Raw genomic sequence first — 27,915 nt, 5'->3', positions numbered from 1 at the left:
TCAGTATCTGAGGAGTCGCGAATGGTGCTGAACATTGTGCAATCATCAGCGAACGTCCCCACTTCTGACCTTATGATTGAAGGAAGGTCATTGATGAAGCAGCTGAAGATGGTTGGGCCTCGGACACTGCTGTTTCTCCTGTTTGGCACGCAGGTAGTCCTGTGTTGTAGCTTCACCAGGTTGACACCTCATTTTGAGGTCTGCCTGGTGCTGCTCCTGGCATGCCCTCCTGCACTCTTCATTGAACCAGGGTTGGTCTCCTGGCTTGATGGTAATGGTAGAGTGGGGGATATGCCAGGCCATGAGGTTACAGATTGTGGTTGAGTACAATTCTGTTGCTGCTGATGGCCCACAGCGCCTCATGGATGCCCAGTTTTGCATTGCTAGATCTGTTTGCAATCTATCCCATTTAGCACGGTGATAGTGCCACACAACACGATGGAGAGTATCCTCAATGTGAAGGTGGGACTTCGTCTCCACAAGGACTGTGCGGTGGTCACTCCTACCAATACTGTCATGGACAGATGCATCTGCGGCAGGCAGATTGGTGAGGACGAGGTCAGTTATGTTTTCCCCCCTTGTTGGTTCCCTCACCACCTACCGCAGACCCAGTCTAGCAGCTATGTCCTTTAGGACTCGGCCAGCTCGGTCAGTAGTGGTGCTACCGAGCCACTCTTGGTGATGGACATTGAAGTCCCCCACCCAGAGTACATTCTGTGCCCTTGCCACCCTCAGTGCTTCCTCCAAGTGCTGTTCAACATGATACATCAACAATGTACTCCAGGTGGGGCACCTCAATGCTGAGGGAGTGCTGCACTGTCGGAGGGTCAGTGCTGAGGGAGTGCTGCACTGTCGGAGGGTCAGTACTGAGGTAGCGCTGCACTGTCGGAGGGTCAGTACTGAGGTAGCGCTGCACTGTCGGAGGGTCAGTACTGAGGGAGGGCCGCACTGTCGGAGGGTCAGTACTGAGGGAGTGCCGCACTGTCGGAGGGTCAGTACTGTGGGAGGGCCGCACTGTCGGAGGGTCAGTACTGTGGGAGTGCCGCACTGTCGGAGGGTCAGTGCTGTGGGAGTGCTGCACTGTCGGAGGGTCAGTGCTGTGGGAGTGCTGCACCGTCGGAGGGTCAGTACTGAGGGAGTGCTGCACTGTCGGAGGGTCAGTACTGAGGGAGGGCTGCACTGTCGGATGGTCAATACTGAGGGAGTGCTGCACTGTCGGAGGGTTAGTACTGAGGGAGCGCCGTGCTGTCGGAGGTTGTTAAAACCCTGCCCCGCTATCAATGGGGCTGGTGAGTTGAAAGGCTAGTCTTGGAACCCTTGGTACAATTCTCATGTTACCTTCCTTCACCTACCTCCCTACCCCTTCCCCTCCCTCCTCTCACCCCCTCTGCCTCTCCAAGTTCTCACAAGCTGCATCCCAGCTGTCTGCCCTCGGGGGTGGGGTGGGGGGGGGCATGTTTTCACCAAGGACTTGTCCAGACCTGCTGGCAGGCCAACACTTCCACAGGCAGCTTCACGGGGATTTGGACAGACTTAGTGAGTGGGGGAGAACGTGGCAGGTGGAATATAATGCGGGAAAATGTGAGGTTATCCACTTTGGTGGGCGGAACAGATGTGCAGAGTATTTCACAAATGGGAGGAGGTTAGAAAGTATAGATGTACAAAGGGACCTGTGTGTCCTTGTCAATAAGTCACGGAAATCTAACATGCAGGTGCAGCAAGCAATTCGGAAGGCTAATGGTCTGTTAGTCTTTATCACAAGAGGATTTGAGTACAGGAGGAGTGAAGTCTTGCTTCAATTGTATAGAACCTTGGTTAGGCTGCACCTGGAGTACTGTGTACAGTTTTGGTCCCCTTACCTTAGAAAGGATATTATTGCCATAGAAGGGAGTGCAACGAAGATTCACCAGACTTGTTCCCAGGATGGTGGGACTGTCCAATAAAGAGAGATTGGGGAAACTGGGCCTGTATTCTCCAGGGTTTCGAAGAATGAGAGATGATCTCATTGAAATCTACAAAATACTGACAGGGATAGACAGGGTAGATGGAGCTATCTCTGTAACCTCCTCCAGTCCCTACAACCCTCCCTATCTCTGTAACCTCCTCCAGTCCCTACAACTCTCCCTATCTCTGTAACCTCCTCCAGTCCCTACAACCCTCCCTATCTCTGTAACCTCCACCAGCCCCTACAACCCTCCCTATCTCTGTAACCTCCTCCAGTCCCTACAACCCTCCCTATCTCTGTAACCTCCTCCAGTCCCTACAACCCTCCCTATCTCTGTAACCTCCACCAGCCCCTACAACCCTCCCTATCTCTGTAACCTCCTCCAGTCCCTACAACCCTCCCTATCTCTGTAACCTCCTCCAGTCCCTACAACCCTCCCTATCTCTGTAACCTCCTCCAGTCCCTACAACCCTCCCTATCTCTGTAACCTCCTCCAGTCCCTACAACCCTCCCTATCTCTGTAACCTCCTCCAGTCCCTACAACCCTCCCTATCTCTGTAACCTCCACCAGCCCCTACAACCCTCCCTATCTCTGTAACCTCCTCCAGTCCCCACAACCGTCCCTATCTCTGTAACCTCCTCCAGCCCCTACCACCCTCCCTATCTCTGTAACCTCCTCCAGCCCCTACCACCCTCCCTATCTCTGTAACCTCCTCCAGCCCCTACCACCCTCCGAGATCTCTGCACTCCTCCAATTCCGGCCTCTTGACCATCCCCCGATTCCCATCACTCCACCATTGGCGGCCGTGCCTTCAGCTGCCTGGGGGCCCCGAGCTCTGGAATTCCCTCCCTCAACCTCTCCGCCTCTCTCTCTCTCTCTCCCTCTCTGACCGAGCTTCCGGTCACCTCTCCCCGATACCTCCCCTCGTGGCTCGGACTGATTTACTCCCCCTGTGAAGTGTCGCGGGACACAAGAGGCAATAGATAAATACAAGTTGTTTTTCAGGAGGTGTGGTCTCGCCCCATCCGGGACCCCTTTTAAAGAGAGAATCTCCCTGTCAAGATGGTTCCTGTTTGACCCCCCTCCCTTTGGTGCCCTCTCACTCTCTCCCTGAGTGAAGGACAGACAACGTGTGAGGGGATTAACACTCAGAATGTTTTATTTTACTTTCAAAATCACAGCGAATAATGAAAAAAAAAATCATGCTCGGCAAGACAGTATGTTTTAAAAACCCGGAAAATGATCCCGCCGGTCACCCGAACTGACCAGGACAGTGTAACAAAGCAAATGACTATTAATTGAGGAGAGATCGAGTCGAACGGGCTGATCGAGTTGAGAAGAATGAGAGGGTGATCTCATTGAAACGTATAATATTCTGAAGGGGTTTTGACAGGGTAGATGCTGAGAGGCTGTTTCCCCACCTCACCCCCGGGGCTGGAGAGTCTCGAACACTGGGTGGGGGGGCGGTGGTCACAGTCTCAGGATTAGGGCTCGGCCATTTCACACTGAGACGGGAAGAAATGTCTTCACTCGGAGGGTGGTGAATCTTTGGAATTCTCGACCCCAGAGAGCAGTGGATGATCAGCCGCTGAGGCGATTCGAGACGGGGATGGGTAGATTTTTTGGGGCGCTGAGGGAATGAAAGGAGATGGGGAGAGGGCGCGAAGGCGGAGTCGGGGTAGTAAATCGTCCGTGATCTGATTGAATGGGGGCAGTGTGCTCGAGTGGATGGGCGGGGGGGGGTTGGTGGGGGTGCTTCTATGTGCTGTTGAAGGGAAAGCGAGAGCGGGCAGTGCGGACGCCTGGGGCGGAGGTCAGACGTGCGTCCGGGCGGGCGGCGCGGGATTGTTGATGTACTTGGCCGAGTAGCTGGAGCCTCCGCTGCCCTCACGGGGCCAGGAGCAGCACAGCAGGCCCCCGCCCAGCAGCAATAGGCCAGCCGCTGCCCAGCCCACCCAGACGCTGGCGCCGATTTCCCGCTTGTCCACGACGCCGGGGTCGTAGAAGCGGGCGATGGTGGCATGGGCCGACCAGCTGACCGGCACCAGAAGAAGGAGGGCCGCCAGCGCCAGTACCACGCCGGCCCCGGCGGCCACCTTGCCCTTGAGCTCCTCGCTGCCCAGGCAGGTGGTGAAGTCGGCGCCCGCCAGCGAGGCCAGCAGGCCCAGGACGGCGAGGATGATGGAGACGATGGTGAGCGCCCGGGCGGCCTGCAGCTCCCGGGGCAGCGCCAGCAGAGAGTCGTAGGCTTTGCACTGCAGCTGGCCGGTGCTCTGAGACACGCACGACATCCAAATCCCGTCCTGGTGTGCCACAGCCGTCACGATGCTGCTCCCGGTGAATGAGCTCTGGCTCCACTTGGGAACAACGCAACACACAACCGCGCCAATCAATCCTAGCACGGACAAGGCCATGCCAAGGCCCTGCAGTGCCCCCGAAGCCATGGCGTCTCCAAATCCCCACCGGCGGTTAGGTCAGTCTGAAGGAACAAACGTAACGGTGCCTGTCTGACAAAAAAACAGCAAGATAAACGGAACGCCCAGTTATAACACTCTCTCTGTCACACCCCACCCTCAGTATAGACTCTCAGTTATAACACTCTCTCTGTTACACACCCCACCCTCAGTATAGACTCTCAGTTATAACACTCTCTCTGTCACACACCCCACCCTCAGTATAGACTCTCAGTTATAACACACTCTCTGTTACACACCACCCTCAGTATAGACTCTCAGTTATAACACTCTCTCTGTTACACCCCACCCTCAGTATAGACTCTCAGTTATAACACTCTCTCTGTCACACACCCCACCCTCAGTATAGACTCTCAGTTATAACACACTCTCTGTTACACACCACCCTCAGTATAGACTCTCAGTTATAACACTCTCTCTGTTACACCCCACCCTCAGTATAGACTCTCAGTTATAACACTCTCTCTGTTACACACCCCACCCTCAGTATAGACTCTCAGTTATAACACACTCTCTGTTACACACCCCACCCTCAGTATAGACTCTCAGTTATAACTCTCTCTCTCTCTGTTACACACCCCACCCTCAGTATAGACTCTCAGTTATAACACTCTCTCTGTCACACACCTCACCCTCAGTATAGACTCTCAGTTATAACACTCTCTCTGTTACACACCCCACCCTCAGTATAGACTCTCAGTTATAACACTCTCTCTGTCACACCCCACCCTCAGTATAGACTCTCAGTTATAACACTCTCTCTGTCACACACCCCACCCTCAGTATAGACTCTCAGTTATAACACTCTCTCTGTCACACACCCCACCCTCAGTATAGACTCTCAGTTATAACACTCTCTCTGTCACACACCTCACCCTCAGTATAGACTCTCAGTTATAACACTCTCTCTGTTACACACCCCACCCTCAGTATAGACTCTCAGTTATAACACTCTCTCTGTCACACCCCACCCTCAGTATAGACTCTCAGTTATAACACTCTCTCTGTCACACACCCCACCCTCAGTATAGACTCTCAGTTATAACACTCTCTCTGTCACACACCTCACCCTCAGTATAGACTCTCAGTTATAACACTCTCTCTCTGTTACACACCCCACCCTCAGTATAGACTCTCAGTTATAACACACTCTCTGTTACACACCCCACCCTCAGTATAGACTCTCAGTTATAACACTCTCTCTGTTACACACCCCACCCTCAGTATAGACTCTCAGTTATAACACTCTCTCTGTTACACACCCCACCCTCAGTATAGACTCTCAGTTATAACACTCTCTCTGTCACACACCTCACCCTCAGTATAGACTCTCAGTTATAACACACTCTCTGTTACACACCTCACCCTCAGTATAGACTCTCAGTTATAACACTCTCTCTCTCTGTTACACACCCCACCCTCAGTATAGACTCTCAGTTATAACACTCTCTCTGTCACACACCTCACCCTCAGTATAGACTCTCAGTTATAACACTCTCTCTGTTACACACCCCACCCTCAGTATAGACTCTCAGTTATAACACTCTCTCTGTTACACACCCCACCCTCAGTATAGACTCTCAGTTATAACACTCTCTCTGTCACACACCCCACCCTCAGTATAGACTCTCAGTTATAACACTCTCTCTGTTACACACCCCACCCTCAGTATAGACTCTCAGTTATAACACTCTCTCTGTTACACACCCCACCCTCAGTACAGACTCTCAGTTATAACACTCTCTCTGTTACACACCCCACCCTCAGTATAGACTCTCAGTTATAACACTCTCTCTGTTACACACCCCACCCTCAGTATAGACTCTCAGTTATAACACTCTCTCTGTTACACACCCCACCCTCAGTATAGACTCTCAGTTATAACACTCTCTCTGTTACACACCCCACCCTCAGTATAGACTCTCAGTTATAACACTCTCTCTGTTACACACCCCACCCTCAGTATAGACTCTCAGTTATAACACTCTCTCTGTTACACACCCCACCCTCAGTATAGACTCTCAGTTATAACACTCTCTCTCTGTTACACACCCCACCCTCAGTATAGACTCTCAGCTATAACACTCTCTCTCTCTGTTACACACCTCACCCTCAGTATAGACTCTCAGTTATAACACTCTCTCTGTTACACACCCCACCCTCAGTATAGACTCTCAGCTATAACACTCTCTCTGTTACACACCCCACCCTCAGTATAGACTCTCAGTTATAACACTCTCTCTGTTACACACCCCACCCTCAGTATAGACTCTCAGTTATAACACTCTCTCTGTTACACACCCCACCCTCAGTATAGACTCTCAGCTATAACACTCTCTCTGTTACACACCCCACCCTCAGTATAGACTCTCAGTTATAACACACTCTCTGTTACACACCCCACCCTCAGTATAGACTCTCAGTTATAACACTCTCTCTCTGTTACACACCCCACCCTCAGTATAGACTCTCAGTTATAACACTCTCTCTGTTACACACCCCACCCTCAGTATAGACTCTCAGTTATAACACTCTCTCTGTTACACACCCCACCCTCAGTATAGACTCTCAGTTATAACACTCTCTCTGTCACACACCCCACCCTCAGTATAGACTCTCAGTTATAACACTCTCTCTGTTACACACCCCACCCTCAGTATAGACTCTCAGTTATAACACACTCTCTGTCACACCCCAACCTCAGTATAGACTCTCAGTTATAACACTCTCTCTGTTACACACCCCACCCTCAGTATAGACTCTCAGTTATAACACTCTCTCTGTCACACACCCCACCCTCAGTATAGACTCTCAGTTATAACACTCTCTCTGTTACACACCCCACCCTCAGTATAGACTCTCAGTTATAACACTCTCTCTGTTACACACCCCACCCTCAGTATAGACTCTCAGTTATAACACTCTCTCTGTCACACACCCCACCCTCAGTATAGACTCTCAGTTATAACACTCTCTCTGTCACACACCCCACCCTCAGTATAGACTCTCAGTTATAACTCTCTCTCTGTTACACACCCCACCCTCAGTATAGACTCTCAGTTATAACACTCTCTCTGTCACACACCCCACCCTCAGTATAGATTCTCAGTTATAACACACTCTCTGTTACACACCCCACCCTCAGTATAGACTCTCAGTTATAACACTCTCTCTGTTACACACCCCACCCTCAGTATAGACTCTCAGTTATAACACTCTCTCTGTTACACACCCCACCCTCAGTATAGACTCTCAGTTATAACACTCTCTGTCACACCCCACCCTCAGTATAGACTCTCAGTTATAACACTCTCTCTGTTACACACCCCACCCTCAGTATAGACTCTCAGTTATAACACTCTCTCTGTTACACACCCCACCCTCAGTATCGACTCTCAGTTATAACACACTCTCTGTTACACACCCCACCCTCAGTATAGACTCTCAGTTATAACACTCTCTCTGTTACACACCCCACCCTCAGTATAGACTCTCAGTTATAACACTCTCTCTGTTACACACCCCACCCTCAGTATAGACTCTCAGTTATAACACACTCTCTGTCACACACCCCACCCTCAGTATAGACTCTCAGTTATAACACTCTCTCTGTTACACACCCCACCCTCAGTATAGACTCTCAGTTATAACACACTCTCTGTCACACACCCCACCCTCAGTATAGACTCTCAGTTATAACACTCTCTCTGTTACACACCCTCCCCACCCTCAGTATAGACTCTCAGTTATAACACTCTCTCTGTTACACACCCCACCCTCAGTATAGACTCTCAGTTATAACACACTCTCTCTGTCACACACCCCACCCTCAGTATAGACTCTCAGTTATAACACTCTCTCTCTCTGTTACACACCCCACCCTCAGTATAGACTCTCAGTTATAACACTCTCTCTGTTACACACCCCACCCTCAGTATAGACTCTCAGTTATAACACTCTCTCTGTTACACACCCCACCCTCAGTATAGACTCTCAGTTATAACACTCTCTCTGTTACACACCCCACCCTCAGTATAGACTCTCAGTTATAACACTCTCTCTGTTACACACCCCACCCTCAGTATAGACTCTCAGTTATAACACACTCTCTGTCACACACCCCACCCTCAGTATAGACTCTCAGTTATAACACTCTCTCTCTGTTACACACCCCACCCTCAGTATAGACTCTCAGTTATAACACTCTCTGTCACACCCCACCCTCAGTATAGACTCTCAGTTATAACACTCTCTCTGTCACACACCCCACCCTCAGTATAGACTCTCAGTTATAACACTCTCTCTGTTACACACCCCACCCTCAGTATAGACTCTCAGTTATAACACTCTCTCTGTTACACACCCCACCCTCAGTATAGACTCTCAGTTATAACACTCTCTCTGTCACACACCCCACCCTCAGTATAGACTCTCAGTTATAACACTCTCTCTCTCACACACCCCACCCTCAGTATAGACTCTCAGTTATAACACACTCTCTGTTACACACCCCACCCTCAGTATAGACTCTCAGTTATAACACTCTCTCTGTCACACACCCCACCCTCAGTATAGACTCTCAGTTATAACACTCTCTCTCTCACACACCCCACCCTCAGTATAGACTCTCAGTTATAACACTCTCTCTGTCACACACCCCACCCTCAGTATAGACTCTCAGTTATAACACACTCTCTGTCACACACCCCACCCTCAGTATAGACTCTCAGTTATAACACTCTCTCTGTTACACACCCCACCCTCAGTATAGACTCTCAGTTATAACACACTCTCTGTCACACACCCCACCCTCAGTATAGACTCTCAGTTATAACACTCTCTCTGTCACACACCCCACCCTCAGTATAGACTCTCAGTTATAACACTCTCTCTGTTACACACCCCACCCTCAGTATACACTCTCAGTTATAACACTCTCTCTGTTACACACCCACCCTCAGTATAGACTCTCAGTTATAACACTCTCTGTCACACACCCCACCCTCAGTATAGACTCTCAGTTATAACACTCTCTGTCACACCCCACCCTCAGTATCGACTCTCAGTTATAACACTCTCTCTGTTACACACCCACCCTCAGTATAGACTCTCAGTTATAACACTCTCTCTGTTACACACCCCACCCTCAGTATAGACTCTCAGTTATAACACTCTCTCTGTCTCACACCCCACCCTCAGTATAGACTCTCAGTTATAACACTCTCTCTCTCTGTTACACACCCCACCCTCAGTATAGACTCTCAGTTATAACACTCTCTCTGTCACACACCTCACCCTCAGTATAGACTCTCAGTTATAACACTCTCTGTTACACACCCCACCCTCAGTATAGACTCTCAGTTATAACACTCTCTCTGTTACACACCCCACCCTCAGTATAGACTCTCAGTTATAACACTCTCTCTGTTACACACCCCACCCTCAGTATAGACTCTCAGTTATAACACTCTCTCTGTTACACACCCCACCCTCAGTATAGACTCTCAGTTATAACACTCTCTCTGTTACACACCCCACCCTCAGTATAGACTCTCAGTTATAACACTCTCTCTCTGTTACACACCCCACCCTCAGTATAGACTCTCAGTTATAACACTCTCTCTGTCACACACCCCACCCTCAGTATAGACTCTCAGTTATAACACTCTCTCTGTTACACACCCCACCCTCAGTATAGACTCTCAGTTATAACACTCTCTCTGTTACACACCCCATCCTCAGTATAGACTCTCAGTTATAACACTCTCTCTGTCACACACCCCACCCTCAGTATAGACTCTCAGTTATAACACACTCTCTCTGTCACACCCCACCCTCAGTATAGACTCTCAGTTATAACACTCTCTCTGTTACACACCCCACCCTCAGTATAGACTCTCAGTTATAACACACTCTCTCTGTTACACACCCCACCCTCAGTATAGACTCTCAGTTATAACACTCTCTCTCTGTTACACACCCCACCCTCAGTATAGACTCTCAGCTATAACACTCTCTCTGTCACACACCCCACCCTCAGTATAGACTCTCAGTTATAACACTCTCTCTGTTACACACCCCACCCTCCGTATAGACTCAGTTATAACACTCTCTCTGTTACACACCCCACCCTCAGTATAGACTCTCAGTTATAACACTCTCTCTGTTACACACCCCACCCTCAGTATAGACTCTCAGTTATAACACTCTCTCTATTACACACCCCACCCTCAGTATAGACTCTCAGTTATAACACTCTCTCTCTCTGTTACACACCCCACCCTCAGTATAGACTCTCAGTTACAACACTCTCTCTGTTACACACCCCACCCTCAGTATAGACTCTCAGTTATAACACTCTCTCTGTTACACACCCCACCCTCAATATTGACTCTCAGTTATAACACTCTCTCTGTTACACCCCACCCTCAGTATAGACTCTCAGTTATAACACTCTCTCTGTTACACACCCCACCCTCAGTATAGACTCTCAGTTATAACACTCTCTCTGTCACACACCCCACCCTCAGTATAGACTCTCAGTTATAACACACTCTCTGTTACACACCCCACCCTCAGTATAGACTCTCAGTTATAACACTCTCTCTCTGTTACACACCCCACCCTCAGTATAAACTCTCAGTTATAACACTCTCTCTGTTACACCCCACCCTCAGTATAGACTCTCAGTTATAACACTCTCTCTGTTACACACCCCACCCTCAGTATAGACTCTCAGTTATAACACTCTCTCTGTTACACACCCCACCCTCAGTATAGACTCTCAGTTATAACACTCTCTCTGTTACACCCCACCCTCAGTATAGACTCTCAGTTATAACACTCTCTCTGTTACACACCCCACCCTCAGTATAGACTCTCAGTTATAACACTCTCTCTGTTACACACCCCACCCTCAGTATAGACTCTCAGTTATAACACTCTCTCTGTCACACACCCCACCCTCAGTATAGACTCTCAGTTATAACACTCTCTCTGTTACACACCCCACCCTCAGTATAGACTCTCAGTTATAACACTCTCTCTGTTACACACCCCATCCTCAGTATAGACTCTCAGTTATAACACTCTCTCTGTCACACACCCCACCCTCAGTATAGACTCTCAGTTATAACACACTCTCTCTGTCACACCCCACCCTCAGTATAGACTCTCAGTTATAACACTCTCTCTGTTACACACCCCACCCTCAGTATAGACTCTCAGTTATAACACACTCTCTCTGTTACACACCCCACCCTCAGTATAGACTCTCAGTTATAACACTCTCTCTCTGTTACACACCCCACCCTCAGTATAGACTCTCAGCTATAACACTCTCTCTGTCACACACCCCACCCTCAGTATAGACTCTCAGTTATAACACTCTCTCTGTCACACACCCCACCCTCAGTATAGACTCTCAGTTATAACACTCTCTCTGTTACACACCCCACCCTCCGTATAGACTCAGTTATAACACTCTCTCTGTTACACACCCCACCCTCAGTATAGACTCTCAGTTATAACACTCTCTCTGTTACACACCCCACCCTCAGTATAGACTCTCAGTTATAACACTCTCTCTATTACACACCCCACCCTCAGTATAGACTCTCAGTTATAACACTCTCTCTCTCTGTTACACACCCCACCCTCAGTATAGACTCTCAGTTACAACACTCTCTCTGTTACACACCCCACCCTCAGTATAGACTCTCAGTTATAACACTCTCTCTGTCACACACCCCACCCTCAGTATACACTCTCAGTTATAACACGCTCTCTGTTACACACCCCACCCTCAGTATACACTCTCAGTTATAACACTCTCTCTGTTACACACCCCACCCTCAGTATAGACTCTCAGTTATAACACTCTCTCTGTTACACCCCACCCTCAGTATAGACTCTCAGTTATAACACTCTCTCTGTTACACCCCACCCTCAGTATAGACTCTCAGTTATAACACTCTCTCTGTCACACACCACCCTCAGTATAGACTCTCAGTTAAAACACTCTCTCTGTTACACACCCCACCCTCAGTATAGACTCTCAGTTATAACACTCTCTCTGTCACACACCCCACCCTCAGTATAGACTCTCAGTTATAACACACTCTCTGTTACACACCCCACCCTCAGTATAGACTCTCAGTTATAACACTCTCTCTGTTACACCCCACCCTCAGTATCGACTCTCAGTTATAACACACTCTCTGTCACACCCCACCCTCAGTATAGACTCTCAGTTATAACACACTCTCTGTTACACACCCCACCCTCAGTATAGACTCTCAGTTATAACACTCTCTGTCACACCCCACCCTCAGTATAGACTCTCAGTTATAACACACTCTCTGTCACACCCCACCCTCAGTATAGACTCTCAGTTATAACACACTCTCTGTCACACCCCACCCTCAGTATAGACTCTCAGTTATAACACACTCTCTGTCACACCCCACCCTCAGTATAGACTCTCAGTTATAACACACTCTCTGTCACACCCCACCCTCAGTATAGACTCTCAGTTATAACACACTCTCTGTCACACCCCACCCTCAGTATAGACTCTCAGTTATAACACACTCTCTGTCACACCCCACCCTCAGTATAGACTCTCAGTTATAACACTCTCTCTGTTACACACCCCACCCTCAGTATAGACTCTCAGTTATAACACTCTCTCTCTGTTACACACCCCACCCTCAGTATAGACTCTCAGTTATAACACTCTCTCTGTTACACACCCCACCCTCAGTATACACTCTCAGTTATAACACTCTCTCTGTTACACACCCCACCCTCAGTATAGACTCTCAGTTATAACACACTCTCTCTGTTACACACCCCACCCTCAGTATAGACTCTCAGTTATAACACTCTCTCTGTCACACACCCCACCCTCAGTATAGACTCTCAGTTATAACACTCTCTCTGTCACACACCCCACCCTCAGTATAGACTCTCAGTTATAACACTCTCTCTGTTACAGACCACACCCTCAGTATAGACTCTCAGTTATAACACTCTCTCTGTTACACACCCCACCCTCAGTATAGACTCTCAGTTATAACACTCTCTCTGTTACACACCCCACCCTCAGTATAGACTCTCAGTTATAACACTCTCTCTGTCACACACCCCACCCTCAGTATAGACTCTCAGTTATAACACTCTCTCTCTCACACACCCCACCCTCAGTATAGACTCTCAGTTATAACACTCTCTCTGTCACACACCCCACCCTCAGTATAGACTCTCAGTTATAACACTCTCTCTGTTACACACCCCACCCTCAGTATAGACTCTCAGTTATAACACTCTCTCTGTCACACACCCCACCCTCAGTATAGACTCTCAGTTATAACACTCTCTCTGTCACACACCCCACCCTCAGTATAGACTCTCAGTTATAACACTCTCTCTGTTACACATCCCACCCTCAGTATAAACTCTCAGTTATAACACTCTCTCTCTCTGTTCCACACCCCACCCTCAGTATAGACTCTCAGTTATAACACTCTCTCTGTCACACACCCCACCCTCAGTATAGACTCTCAGTTATAACACTCTCTCTCTCTGTTACACACCCCACCATCAGTATAGACTCTCAGTTATAACACTCTCTCTGTTACACACCCCACCCTCAGTATAGACTCTCAGTTATAACACTCTCTCTGTCACACACCCCACCCTCAGTATAGACTCTCAGTTATAACACTCTCTCTCTCACACACCCCACCCTCAGTATAGACTCTCCGTTATAACACTCTCTCTGTTACACACCCCACCCTCAGTATAGACTCTCAGTTATAACACTCTCTCTGTTACACACCCCACCCTCAGTATAGACTCTCAGTTATAACACTCTCTCTGTCACACACCCCACCCTCAGTATAGACTCTCAGTTATAACACTCTCTCTGTTACACACCCCACCCTCAGTATAGACTCTCAGTTATAACACTCTCTCTGTTACACACCCCACCCTCAGTATAGACTCTCAGTTATAACACACTCTCTGTTACACACCCCACCCTCAGTATAGACTCTCAGTTATAACACTCTCTCTGTTACAGACCACACCCTCAGTATAGACTCTCAGTTATAACACTCTCTCTGTTACACACCCCACCCTCAGTATAGACTCTCAGTTATAACACTCTCTCTGTTACACACCCCACCCTCAGTATAGACTCTCAGTTATAACACTCTCTCTGTTACACACCCCACCCTCAGTATAGACTCTCAGTTATAACACTCTCTCTCTGTTACACACCCCACCCTCAGTATAGACTCTCAGTTATAACACTCTCTCTGTTACACACCTCACCCTCAGTATAGACTCTCAGTTATAACACTCTCTGTCACACCCCACCCTCAGTATAGACTCTCAGTTATAACACTCTCTCTCTGTTACACACCCCACCCTCAGTATAGACTCTCAGTTATAACACACTCTCTGTTACACACCCCACCCTCAGTATAGACTCTCAGTTATAACACTCTCTCTGTCACACACCCCACCCTCAGTATAGACTCTCAGTTATAACACTCTCTCTGTTACACACCTCACCCTCAGTATAGACTCTCAGTTATAACACTCTCTCTCTGTCACACCCCACCCTCAGTATAGACTCTCAGTTATAACACTCTCTCTGTCACACCCCACCCTCAGTATAGACTCTCAGTTATAACACTCTCTCTGTTACACACCTCACCCTCAGTATAGACTCTCAGTTATAACACTCTCTGTCACACCCCACCCTCAGTATAGACTCTCAGTTATAACACTCTCTCTGTTACACACCCCACCCTCAGTATAGACTCTCAGTTATAACTCTCTCTCTGTTACACACCCCACCCTCAGTATAGACTCTCAGTTATAACACACTCTCTGTTACACACCCCACCCTCAGTATAGACTCTCAGTTATAACACTCTCTCTGTCACACACCCCACCCTCAGTATAGACTCTCAGTTATAACACTCTCTCTGTCACACACCCCACCCTCAGTATAGACTCTCAGTTATAACACTCTCTCTGTTACACACCCCACCCTCAGTATAGACTCTCAGTTATAACACACTCTCTCTGTCACACACCCCACCCTCAGTATAGACTCTCAGTTATAACACTCTCTCTGTTACACACCCCACCCTCAGTATAGACTCTCAGTTATAACACTCTCTCTGTTACACACCTCACCCTCAGTATAGACTCTCAGTTATAACACACTCTCTGTCACACCCCACCCTCAGTATAGACTCTCAGTTATAACACTCTCTGTCACACCCCACCCTCAGTATAGACTCTCAGTTATAACACTCTCTCTGTCACACCCCACCCTCAGTATAGACTTTCAGTTATAACACACTCTCTCTGTCACACACCCCACCCTCAGTATAGACTCTCAGTTATAACACTCTCTGTCACACCCCACCCTCAGTATAGACTCTCAGTTATAACACTCTCTGTCACACCCCACCCTCAGTATAGACTCTCAGTTATAACACTCTCTCTGTCACACCCCACCCTCAGTATAGACTTTCAGTTATAACACACTCTCTCTGTCACACACCCCACCCTCAGTATAGACTCTCAGTTATAACACTCTCTCTGTTACACACCTCACCCTCAGTATAGACTCTCAGTTATAACACTCTCTCTGTCACACACCCCACCCTCAGTATAGACTCTCAGTTATAACACTCTCTCTGTCACACACCCCACCCTCAGTATAGACTCTCAGTTATAACACTCTCTGTCACACCCCACCCTCAGTATAGACTCTCAGTTATAACACTCTCTCTGTTACACACCCCACCCTCAGTATAGACTCTCAGTTATAACACTCTCTCTGTTACACACCCCACCCTCAGTATAGACTCTCAGTTATAACACTCTCTCTGTTACACACCCCACCCTCAGTATAGACTCTCAGTTATAACACTCTCTCTGTCACACCCCACCCTCAGTATAGACTTTCAGTTATAACACACTCTCTCTGTCACACCCCACCCTCAGTATAGACTCTCAGTTATAACACTCTCTCTGTTACACACCCCACCCTCAGTATAGACTCTCAGTTATAACACACTCTCTGTTACACACCCCACCCTCAGTATAGACTCTCAGTTATAACACTCTCTCTGTTACACACCCCACCCTCAGTATAGACTCTCAGTTATAACACTCTCTCTGTCACACCCCACCCTCAGTATAGACTTTCAGTTATAACACACTCTCTCTGTCACACACCCCACCCTCAGTATAGACTCTCAGTTATAACACTCTCTCTGTCACACACCCCACCCTCAGTATAGACTCTCAGTTATAACACTCTCTCTGTTACACACCCCACCCTCAGTATAGACTCTCAGTTATAACACACTCTCTGTTACACCCCACCCTCAGTATAGACTCTCAGTTATAACACTCTCTCTGTTACACACCCCACCCTCAGTATAGACTCTCAGTTATAACACACTCTCTGTTACACCCCACCCTCAGTATAGACTCTCAGTTATAACACTCTCTGTCACACCCCACCCTCAGTATAGACTCTCAGTTATAACACTCTCTGTCACACCCCACCCTCAGTATAGACTCTCAGTTATAACACTCTCTCTGTCACACCCCACCCTCAGTATAGACTCTCAGTTATAACACACTCTCTGTTACACACCCCACCCTCAGTATAGACTCTCAGTTATAACACTCTCTCTGTTACACACCCCACCCTCAGTATAGACTCTCAGTTATAACACTCTCTCTGTTACACACCCCACCCTCAGTATAGACTCTCAGTTATAACACTCTCTCTGTCACACACCCCACCCTCAGTATAGACTCTCAGTTATAACACTCTCTCTGTTACACACCCCACCCTCAGTATAGACTCTCAGTTATAACACTCTCTCTGTTACACACCCCACCCTCAGTATAGACTCTCAGTTATAACACTCTCTCTGTTACACACCCCACCCTCAGTATAGACTCTCAGTTATAACACTCTCTCTGTTACACACCCCACCCTCAGTATAGACTCTCAGTTATAACACTCTCTCTGTTACACACCCCACCCTCAGTATAGACTCTCAGTTATAACACTCTCTCTGTTACACACCCCACCCTCAGTATAGACTCTCAGTTATAACACTCACTCTGTCACACACCCCACCCTCAGTATAGACTCTCAGTTATAACACTCTCTCTGTTACACACCCCACCCTCAGTATAGACTCTCAGTTATAACAATCTCTCAATTACACACCCCACCCTCAGTATAGACTCTCAGTTATAACACTCTCTCTGTTACACACCCCACCCTCAGTATAGACTCTCAGTTATAACACTCTCTCTGTTACACACCCCACCCTCAGTATAGACTCTCAGTTATAACACTCTCTCTCTGTTACACACCCCACCCTCAGTATAGACTCTCAGTTATAACACTCTCTCTGTTACACACCCCACCCTCAGTATAGACTCTCAGTTATAACACTCTCTCTGTTACACACCCCACCCTCAGTATAGACTCTCAGTTATAACACTCTCTCTGTCACACACCCCACCCTCAGTATAGACTCTCAGTTATAACACTCTCTGTCACACACCCCACCCTCAGTATAGACTCTCAGTTATAACACTCTCTCTGTCACACACCCCACCCTCAGTATAGACTCTCAGTTATAACACTCTCTGTCACACACCCCACCCTCAGTATAGACTCTCAGTTATAACACTCTCTGTCACACCCCACCCTCAGTATAGACTCTCAGTTATAACACTCTCTCTGTCACACACCCCACCCTCAGTATAGACTCTCAGTTATAACACTCTCTCTGTCACACACCCCACCCTCAGTATAGACTCTCAGTTATAACACTCTCTGTCACACACCCCACCCTCAGTATAGACTCTCAGTTATAACACTCTCTCTGTCACACACCCCACCCTCAGTATAGACTCTCAGTTATAACACTCTCTCTGTTACACACCCCACCCTCAGTATAGACTCTCAGTTATAACACTCTCTCTGTCACACACCCCACCCTCAGTATAGACTCTCAGTTATAACACACTCTCTCTGTCACACACCCCACCCTCAGTATAGACTCTCAGTTATAACACACTCTCTCTGTCACACACCCCACCCTCAGTATAGACTCTCAGTTATAACACTCTCTCTGTCACACACCCCACCCTCAGTATAGACTCTCAGTTATAACACACTCTCTCTGTCACACACCCCACCCTCAGTATAGACTCTCAGTTATAACACACTCTCTCTGTTACACACCCCACCCTCAGTATAGACTCTCAGTTATAACACTCTCTCTCTGTTACACACCCCACCCTCAGTATAGACTCTCAGTTATAACACTCTCTCTGTTACACACCCCACCCTCAGTATAGACTCTCAGTTATAACACTCTCTCTGTTACACACCCCACCCTCAGTATAGACTCTCAGTTATAACACTCTCTCTGTCACACACCCCACCCTCAGTATAGACTCTCAGTTATAACACTCTCTGTCACACACCCCACCCTCAGTATAGACTCTCAGTTATAACACTCTCTCTGTCACACACCCCACCCTCAGTATAGACTCTCAGTTATAACACTCTCTGTCACACACCCCACCCTCAGTATAGACTCTCAGTTATAACACTCTCTGTCACACCCCACCCTCAGTATAGACTCTCAGTTATAACACTCTCTCTGTCACACACCCCACCCTCAGTATAGACTCTCAGTTATAACACTCTCTCTGTCACACACCCCACCCTCAGTATAGACTCTCAGTTATAACACTCTCTGTCACACACCCCACCCTCAGTATAGACTCTCAGTTATAACACTCTCTCTGTCACACACCCCACCCTCAGTATAGACTCTCAGTTATAACACTCTCTCTGTTACACACCCCACCCTCAGTATAGACTCTCAGTTATAACACTCTCTCTGTCACACACCCCACCCTCAGTATAGACTCTCAGTTATAACACACTCTCTCTGTCACACACCCCACCCTCAGTATAGACTCTCAGTTATAACACACTCTCTCTGTCACACACCCCACCCTCAGTATAGACTCTCAGTTATAACACTCTCTCTGTCACACACCCCACCCTCAGTATAGACTCTCAGTTATAACACACTCTCTCTGTCACACACCCCACCCTCAGTATAGACTCTCAGTTATAACACACTCTCTCTGTCACACACCCCACCCTCAGTATAGACTCTCAGTTATAACACTCTCTCTGTCACACACCCCACCCTCAGTATAGACTCTCAGTTATAACACTCTCTCTCTCTGTTACACCCCACCCTCAGTATAGACTCTCAGTTATAACACTCTCTCTGTTACACACCCCACCCTCAGTATAGACTCTCAGTTATAACACTCTCTCTGTCACACACCCCACCCTCAGTATAGACTCTCAGTTATAACACTCTCTGTCACACACCCCACCCTCAGTATAGACTCTCAGTTATAACACTCTCTCTGTCACACACCCCACCCTCAGTATAGACTCTCAGTTATAACACTCTCTCTGTTACACACCCCACCCTCAGTATAGACTCTCAGTTATAACACTCTCTCTGTCACACACCCCACCCTCAGTATAGACTCTCAGTTATAACACACTCTCTCTGTCACACACCCCACCCTCAGTATAGACTCTCAGTTATAACACACTCTCTCTGTCACACACCCCACCCTCAGTATAGACTCTCAGTTATAACACTCTCTCTGTCACACACCCCACCCTCAGTATAGACTCTCAGTTATAACACACTCTCTCTGTCACACACCCCACCCTCAGTATAGACTCTCAGTTATAACACACTCTCTCTGTCACACACCCCACCCTCAGTATAGACTCTCAGTTATAACACTCTCTCTGTCACACACCCCACCCTCAGTATAGACTCTCAGTTATAACACTCTCTCTGTTACACACCCCACCCTCAGTATAGACTCTCAGTTATAACACACTCTCTGTCACACACCCCACCCTCAGTATAGACTCTCAGTTATAACACTCTCTGTTACACACCCCACCCTCAGTATAGACTCTCAGTTATAACACTCTCTCTGTCACACACCCCACCCTCAGTATAGACTCTCAGTTATAACACTCTCTCTGTCACACACCCCACCCTCAGTATAGACTCTCAGTTATAACACTCTCTCTGTTACACACCCCACCCTCAGTATAGACTCTCAGTTATAACACTCTCTCTGTCACACACCCCACCCTCAGTATAGACTCTCAGTTATAACACTCTCTCTGTCACACACCCCACCCTCAGTATAGACTCTCAGTTATAACACTCTCTCTGTCACACACCCCACCCTCAGTATAGACTCTCAGTTATAACACTCTCTCTGTTACACACCCCACCCTCAGTATAGACTCTCAGTTATAACACTCTCTGTCACACCCCACCCTCAGTATAGACTCTCAGTTATAACACTCTCTCTGTTACACACCCCACCCTCAGTATAGACTCTCAGTTATAACACTCTCTCTGTCACACCCCACCCTCAGTATAGACTCTCAGTTATAACACTCTCTCTGTCACACACCCCACCCTCAGTATAGACTCTCAGTTATAACACTCTCTCTGTTACACCCCACCCTCAGTATAGACTCTCAGTTATAACACTCTCTCTGTTACACACCCCACCCTCAGTATAGACTCTCAGTTATAACTCTCTCTCTCTGTCACACCCCACCCTCAGTATAGACTCTCAGTTATAACACTCTCTCTGTTACACACCCCACCCTCAGTATAGACTCTCAGTTATAACACTCTCTCTGTCACACACCCCACCCTCAGTATAGACTCTCAGTTATAACACTCTCTCTGTTACACACCCCACCCTCAGTATAGACTCTCAGTTATAACACTCTCTCTGTTACACACCCCACCCTCAGTATAGACTCTCAGTTATAACACTCTCTCTGTTACACACCCCACCCTCAGTATAGACTCTCAGTTATAACTCTCTCTCTCTGTCACACCCCACCCTCAGTATAGACTCTCAGTTATAACACTCTCTCTGTTACACACCCCACCCTCAGTATAGACTCTCAGTTATAACACTCTCTCTGTTACACACCCACCCTCAGTATAGACTCTCAGTTATAACACTCTCTCTGTCACACACCCCACCCTCAGTATAGACTCTCAGTTATAACACTCTCTGTCACACCCCACCCTCAGTATAGACTCTCAGTTATAACACACTCTCTGTTACACACCCCACCCTCAGTATAGACTCTCTGTTATAACACTCTCTCTGTTACACACCTCACCCTCAGTATAGACTCTCAGTTATAACACACTCTCTCTGTCACACCCCACCCTCAGTATAGACTCTCAGTTATAACACTCTCTCTGTTACACACCCCACCCTCAGTATAGACTCTCAGTTATAACACTCTCTCTGTCACACACCCCACCCTCAGTATAGACTCTCAGTTATAACACTCTCTCTGTTACACACCCACCCTCAGTATAGACTCTCAGTTATAACACTCTCTCTGTCACACACCCCACCCTCAGTATAGACTCTCAGTTATAACACTCTCTCTGTTACACACCCCACCCTCAGTATAGACTCTCAGTTATAACACTCTCTCTGTCACACACCCCACCCTCAGTATAGACTCTCAGTTATAACACTCTCTCTGTCACACCCCACCCTCAGTATAGACTCTCAGTTATAACACTCTCTGTCACACCCCACCCTCAGTATAGACTCTCAGTTATAACACTCTCTCTGTTACACACCCACCCTCAGTATAGACTCTCAGTTATAACTCTCTCTGTCACACACCCCACCCTCAGTATAGACTCTCAGTTATAACACTCTCTCTGTCACACACCCCACCCTCAGTATAGACTCTCAGTTATAACACTCTCTCTGTTACACACCCCACCCTCAGTATAGACTCTCAGTTACAACACTCTCTCTCTCTGTTACACACCCACCCTCAGTATAGACTCTCAGTTATAACACTCTCTCTGTTACACACCCTACCCTCAGTATAGACTCTCAGTTATAACACTCTCTCTGTCACACACCCCACCCTCAGTATAGACTCTCAGTTATAACACTCTCTGTCACACCCCACCCTCAGTATAGACTCTCAGTTATAACACACTCTCTGTTACACACCCCACCCTCAGTATAGACTCTCTGTTATAACACTCTCTCTGTTACACACCTCACCCTCAGTATAGACTCTCAGTTATAACACACTCTCTGTCACACCCCACCCTCAGTATAGACTCTCAGTTATAACACTCTCTCTGTTACACACGCCACCCTCAGTATAGACTCTCAGTTATAACACACTCTCTGTTCCACACCCCACCCTCAGTATAGACTCTCAGTTATAACACACTCTCTGTTCCACACCCCACCCTCAGTATAGACTCTCAGTTATAACACACTCTCTGTTCCACACCCCACCCTCAGTATAGACTCTCAGTTATAACACTCTCTCTGTCACACACCCCACCCTCAGTATAGACTCTCAGTTATAACACACTCTCTGTTACACACCCCACCCTCAGTATAGACTCTCAGTTATAACACTCTCTCTGTCACACACCCCACCCTCAGTATAGACTCTCAGTTATAACACTCTCTCTGTTACACACCCCACCCTCAGTATAGACTCTCAGTTATAACACTCTCTCTCTGTTACACACCCCACCCTCAGTATAGACTCTCAGTTATAACACTCTCTCTGTTACACACCTCACCCTCAGTATAGACTCTCAGTTATAACACTCTCTGTCACACCCCACCCTCAGTATAGACTCTCAGTTATAACACTCTCTCTGTTACACACCCCACCCTCAGTATAGACTCTCAGTTATAACACTCTCTCTGTTACACACCCCACCCTCAGTATAGACTCTCAGTTATAACACTCTCTCTGTTACACACCCCACCCTCAGTATAGACTCTCAGTTATAACACTCTCTCTGTTACACACCTCACCCTCAGTATAGACTCTCAGTTATAACACTCTCTGTCACACCCCACCCTCAGTATAGACTCTCAGTTATAACACTCTCTCTGTTACACACCCCACCCTCAGTATAGACTCTCAGTTATAACACTCTCTCTGTCACACCCCACCCTCAGTATAGACTTTCAGTTATAACACACTCTCTCTGTCACACACCCCACCCTCAGTATAGACTCTCAGTTATAACACTCTCTCTGTTACACACCTCACCCTCAGTGTAGACTCTCAGTTATAACACTCTCTGTCACACCCCACCCTCAGTATAGACTCTCAGTTATAACACTCTCTCTGTTACACACCCCACCCTCAGTATAGACTCTCAGTTATAACTCTCTCTCTGTTACACACCCCACCCTCAGTATAGACTCTCAGTTATAACACTCTCTCTGTCACACACCCCACCCTCAGTATAGACTCTCAGTTATAACACTCTCTCTGTCACACACCCCACCCTCAGTATAGACTCTCAGTTATAACACTCTCTCTGTTACACACCCCACCCTCAGTATAGACTCTCAGTTATAACACACTCTCTCTGTCACACACCCCACCCTCAGTATAGACTCTCAGTTATAACACTCTCTCTGTTACACACCCCACCCTCAGTATAGACTCTCAGTTATAACACTCTCTCTGTTACACACCTCACCCTCAGTATAGACTCTCAGTTATAACACTCTCTCTGTCACACACCCCACCCTCAGTATAGACTCTCAGTTATAACACTCTCTCTGTTACACACCCCACCCTCAGTATAGACTCTCAGTTATAACACTCTCTCTGTTACACACCTCACCCTCAGTATAGACTCTCAGTTATAACACACTCTCTGTCACACCCCACCCTCAGTATAGACTCTCAGTTATAACACTCTCTCTGTTACACACCCCACCCTCAGTATAGACTCTCAGTTATAACACTCTCTCTGTCACACCCCACCCTCAGTATAGACTTTCAGTTATAACACACTCTCTCTGTCACACACCCCACCCTCAGTATAGACTCTCAGTTATAACACTCTCTGTCACACCCCACCCTCAGTATAGACTCTCAGTTATAACACTCTCTGTCACACCCCACCCTCAGTATAGACTCTCAGTTATAACACTCTCTCTGTCACACACCCCACCCTCAGTATAGACTCTCAGTTATAACACTCTCTCTGTTACACACCTCACCCTCAGTATAGACTCTCAGTTATAACACTCTCTCTGTCACACACCCCACCCTCAGTATAGACTCTCAGTTATAACACTCTCTCTGTCACACACCCCACCCTCAGTATAGACTCTCAGTTATAACACTCTCTGTCACACCCCACCCTCAGTATAGACTCTCAGTTATAACACTCTCTCTGTTACACACCCCACCCTCAGTATAGACTCTCAGTTATAACACTCTCTCTGTTACACACCCCACCCTCAGTATAGACTCTCAGTTATAACACTCTCTCTGTCACACCCCACCCTCAGTATAGACTTTCAGTTATAACACACTCTCTCTGTCACACACCCCACCCTCAGTATAGACTCTCAGTTATAACACTCTCTCTGTTACACACCCCACCCTCAGTATAGACTCTCAGTTATAACACTCTCTCTGTCACACCCCACCCTCAGTATAGACTTTCAGTTATAACACTCTCTCTGTCACACACCCCACCCTCAGTATAGACTCTCAGTTATAACACTCTCTCTGTTACACACCCCACCCTCAGTATAGACTCTCAGTTATAACACACTCTCTGTTACACCCCACCCTCAGTATGGACTCTCAGTTATAACACTCTCTCTGTTACACACCCCACCCTCAGTATAGACTCTCAGTTATAACACACTCTCTGTTACACCCCACCCTCAGTATAGACTCTCAGTTATAACACTCTCTGTCACACCCCACCCTCAGTATAGACTCTCAGTTATAACACTCTCTGTCACACCCCACCCTCAGTATAGACTCTCAGTTATAACACTCTCTCTGTCACACCCCACCCTCAGTATAGACTCTCAGTTATAACACACTCTCTGTTACACACCCCACCCTCAGTATAGACTCTCAGTTATAACACTCTCTCTGTTACACACCCCACCCTCAGTATAGACTCTCAGTTATAACACTCTCTCTGTTACACACCCCACCCTCAGTATAGACTCTCAGTTATAACACTCTCTCTGTTACACCCCACCCTCAGTATAGACTCTCAGTTATAACACTCTCTCTGTCACACACCCCACCCTCAGTATAGACTCTCAGTTATAACACTCTCTCTGTTACACCCCACCCTCAGTATAGACTCTCAGTTATAACACTCTCTCTGTTACACACCCCACCCTCAGTATAGACTCTCAGTTATAACACACTCTCTGTTACACACCCCACCCTCAGTATAGACTCTCAGTTATAACACACTCTCTCTGTCACACACCCCACCCTCAGTATAGACTCTCAGTTATAACACTCTCGCTGTTACACCCCACCCTCAGTATAGACTCTCAGTTATAACACTCTCTCTGTTACACACCCCACCCTCAGTATAGACTCTCAGTTATAACACACTCTCTGTTACACACCCCACCCTCAGTATAGACTCTCAGTTATAACACACTCTCTCTGTCACACACCCCACCCTCAGTATAGACTCTCAGTTATAACACACTCTCTGTCACACCCCACCCTCAGTATAGACTCTCAGTTATAACACTCTCTCTGTCACACACCCCACCCTCAGTATAGACTCTCAGTTATAACACACTCTCTGTTACACACCCCACCCTCAGTATACACTCTCAGTTATAACACACTCTCTGTTACACACCCCACCCTCGGTATAGACTCTCAGTTATAACACACTCTCTGTTACACACCCCACCCTCAGTATAGACTCTCAGTTATAACACACTCTCTGTTACACACCCCACCCTCAGTATAGACTCTCAGTTATAACACTCTCTCTGTTACACACCCCACCCTCAGTATAGACTCTCAGTTATAACACTCTCTCTGTCACACACCCCACCCTCAGTATAGACGCTCAGTTATAACACTCTCTGTCACACCCCACCCTCAGTATAGACTCTCAGTTATAACACACTCTCTGTCACACCCCACCCTCAGTATAGACTCTCAGTTATAACACTCTCTCTGTCACACACCCCACCCTCAGTATAGACTCTCAGTTATAACACTCTCTCTGTTACACACCCCACCCTCAGTATAGACTCTCAGTTATAACACTCTCTCTCTGTTACACACCCCACCCTCAGTATAGACTCTCAGTTATAACACTCTCTCTGTTACACACCCCACCCTCAGTATAGACTCTCAGTTATAACACTCTCTCTGTCACACACCCCACCCTCAGTATAGACTCTCAGTTATAACACTCTCTCTGTTACACACCCCACCCTCAGTATAGACTCTCAGTTATAACACTCTCTCTGTCACACACCCCACCCTCAGTATAGACTCTCAGTTATAACACTCTCTCTGTTACACACCCCACCCTCAGTATAGACTCTCAGTTATAACACTCTCTCTGTCACACACCCCACCCTCAGTATAGACTCTCAGTTATAACACTCTCTCTGTTACACACCCCACCCTCAGTATAGACTCTCAGTTATAACACACTCTCTGTTACACACCCCACCCTCAGTATAGACTCTCAGTTATAACACTCTCTCTCTGTTACACACCCCACCCTCAGTATAGACTCTCAGTTATAACACTCTCTCTGTTACACACCTCACCCTCAGTATAGACTCTCAGTTATAACACTCTCTCTGTTACACACCTCACCCTCAGTATAGACTCTCAGTTATAACACTCTCTCTGTCACACACCCCACCCTCAGTATAGACTCTCAGTTATAACACTCTCTCTGTTACACACCCCACCCTCAGTATAGACTCTCAGTTATAACACACTCTCTGTTACACACCTCACCCTCAGTATAGACTCTCAGTTATAACACTCTCTCTCTCACACACCCCACCCTCAGTATAGACTCTCAGTTATAACACACTCTCTGTTACACACCTCACCCTCAGTATAGACTCTCAGTTATAACACTCTCTCTCTCACACACCCCACCCTCAGTATAGACTCTCAGTTATAACACTCTCTCTGTTACACACCCCACCCTCAGTATAGACTCTCAGTTATAACACTCTCTCTGTTACACACCCCACCCTCAGTACCGACCGAGTTTTTACAGCACTTTAATCCTCTTTAAAACACATTGCATCGTTCTGTTATCTACTTTGCTAAGTTCTTTAGTTCGAAAGAACATTCTCCTTTTACCTGGAATAAATCGGGATCTTTCTGTGCTCTCTTAGCGGACGAGCAGCTGTTGACTCCAGTCTTTGTTCAGGGCTGCTGCCTGTCTCGGCGTTGCCCGCAGGTCTCCTCTCCTTTG

At 47.3% G+C, this 27,915-nt stretch overlaps 1 protein-coding gene across 2 annotated transcripts; it reads right to left on the bottom strand.

The window, feature by feature from the left end:
- On the bottom strand, positions 1 to 27,915 carry LOC137361984 (claudin-4-like). 2 transcript variants are annotated; one of them, XM_068026581.1, is made up of 3 exons: positions 27,801 to 27,915; positions 3,804 to 4,453; positions 1 to 7 (listed from the first exon to the last, which is right to left on the bottom strand). In XM_068026581.1, exons 2-3 carry the CDS (start codon positions 4,388 to 4,390, stop codon positions 1 to 3), a joined length of 594 nt encoding a protein of 197 aa, XP_067882682.1. In that variant the 5' UTR covers positions 4,391 to 4,453; positions 27,801 to 27,915. The 2 variants fall into 2 exon arrangements, with proteins under 2 accessions (XP_067882682.1, XP_067882681.1); XM_068026580.1 differs by lacking the exon at positions 1 to 7 and having other exon boundaries at positions 3,761 to 4,453.

The sequence above is a fragment of the Heterodontus francisci genome, unplaced genomic scaffold (assembly GCF_036365525.1).
Source record: "Heterodontus francisci isolate sHetFra1 unplaced genomic scaffold, sHetFra1.hap1 HAP1_SCAFFOLD_518, whole genome shotgun sequence".
NCBI lineage: Eukaryota > Metazoa > Chordata > Chondrichthyes > Heterodontiformes > Heterodontidae > Heterodontus > Heterodontus francisci.
Note: the sequence above shows the minus strand (reverse complement) of the source record. Positions and strands in the feature narration are given on the sequence as shown.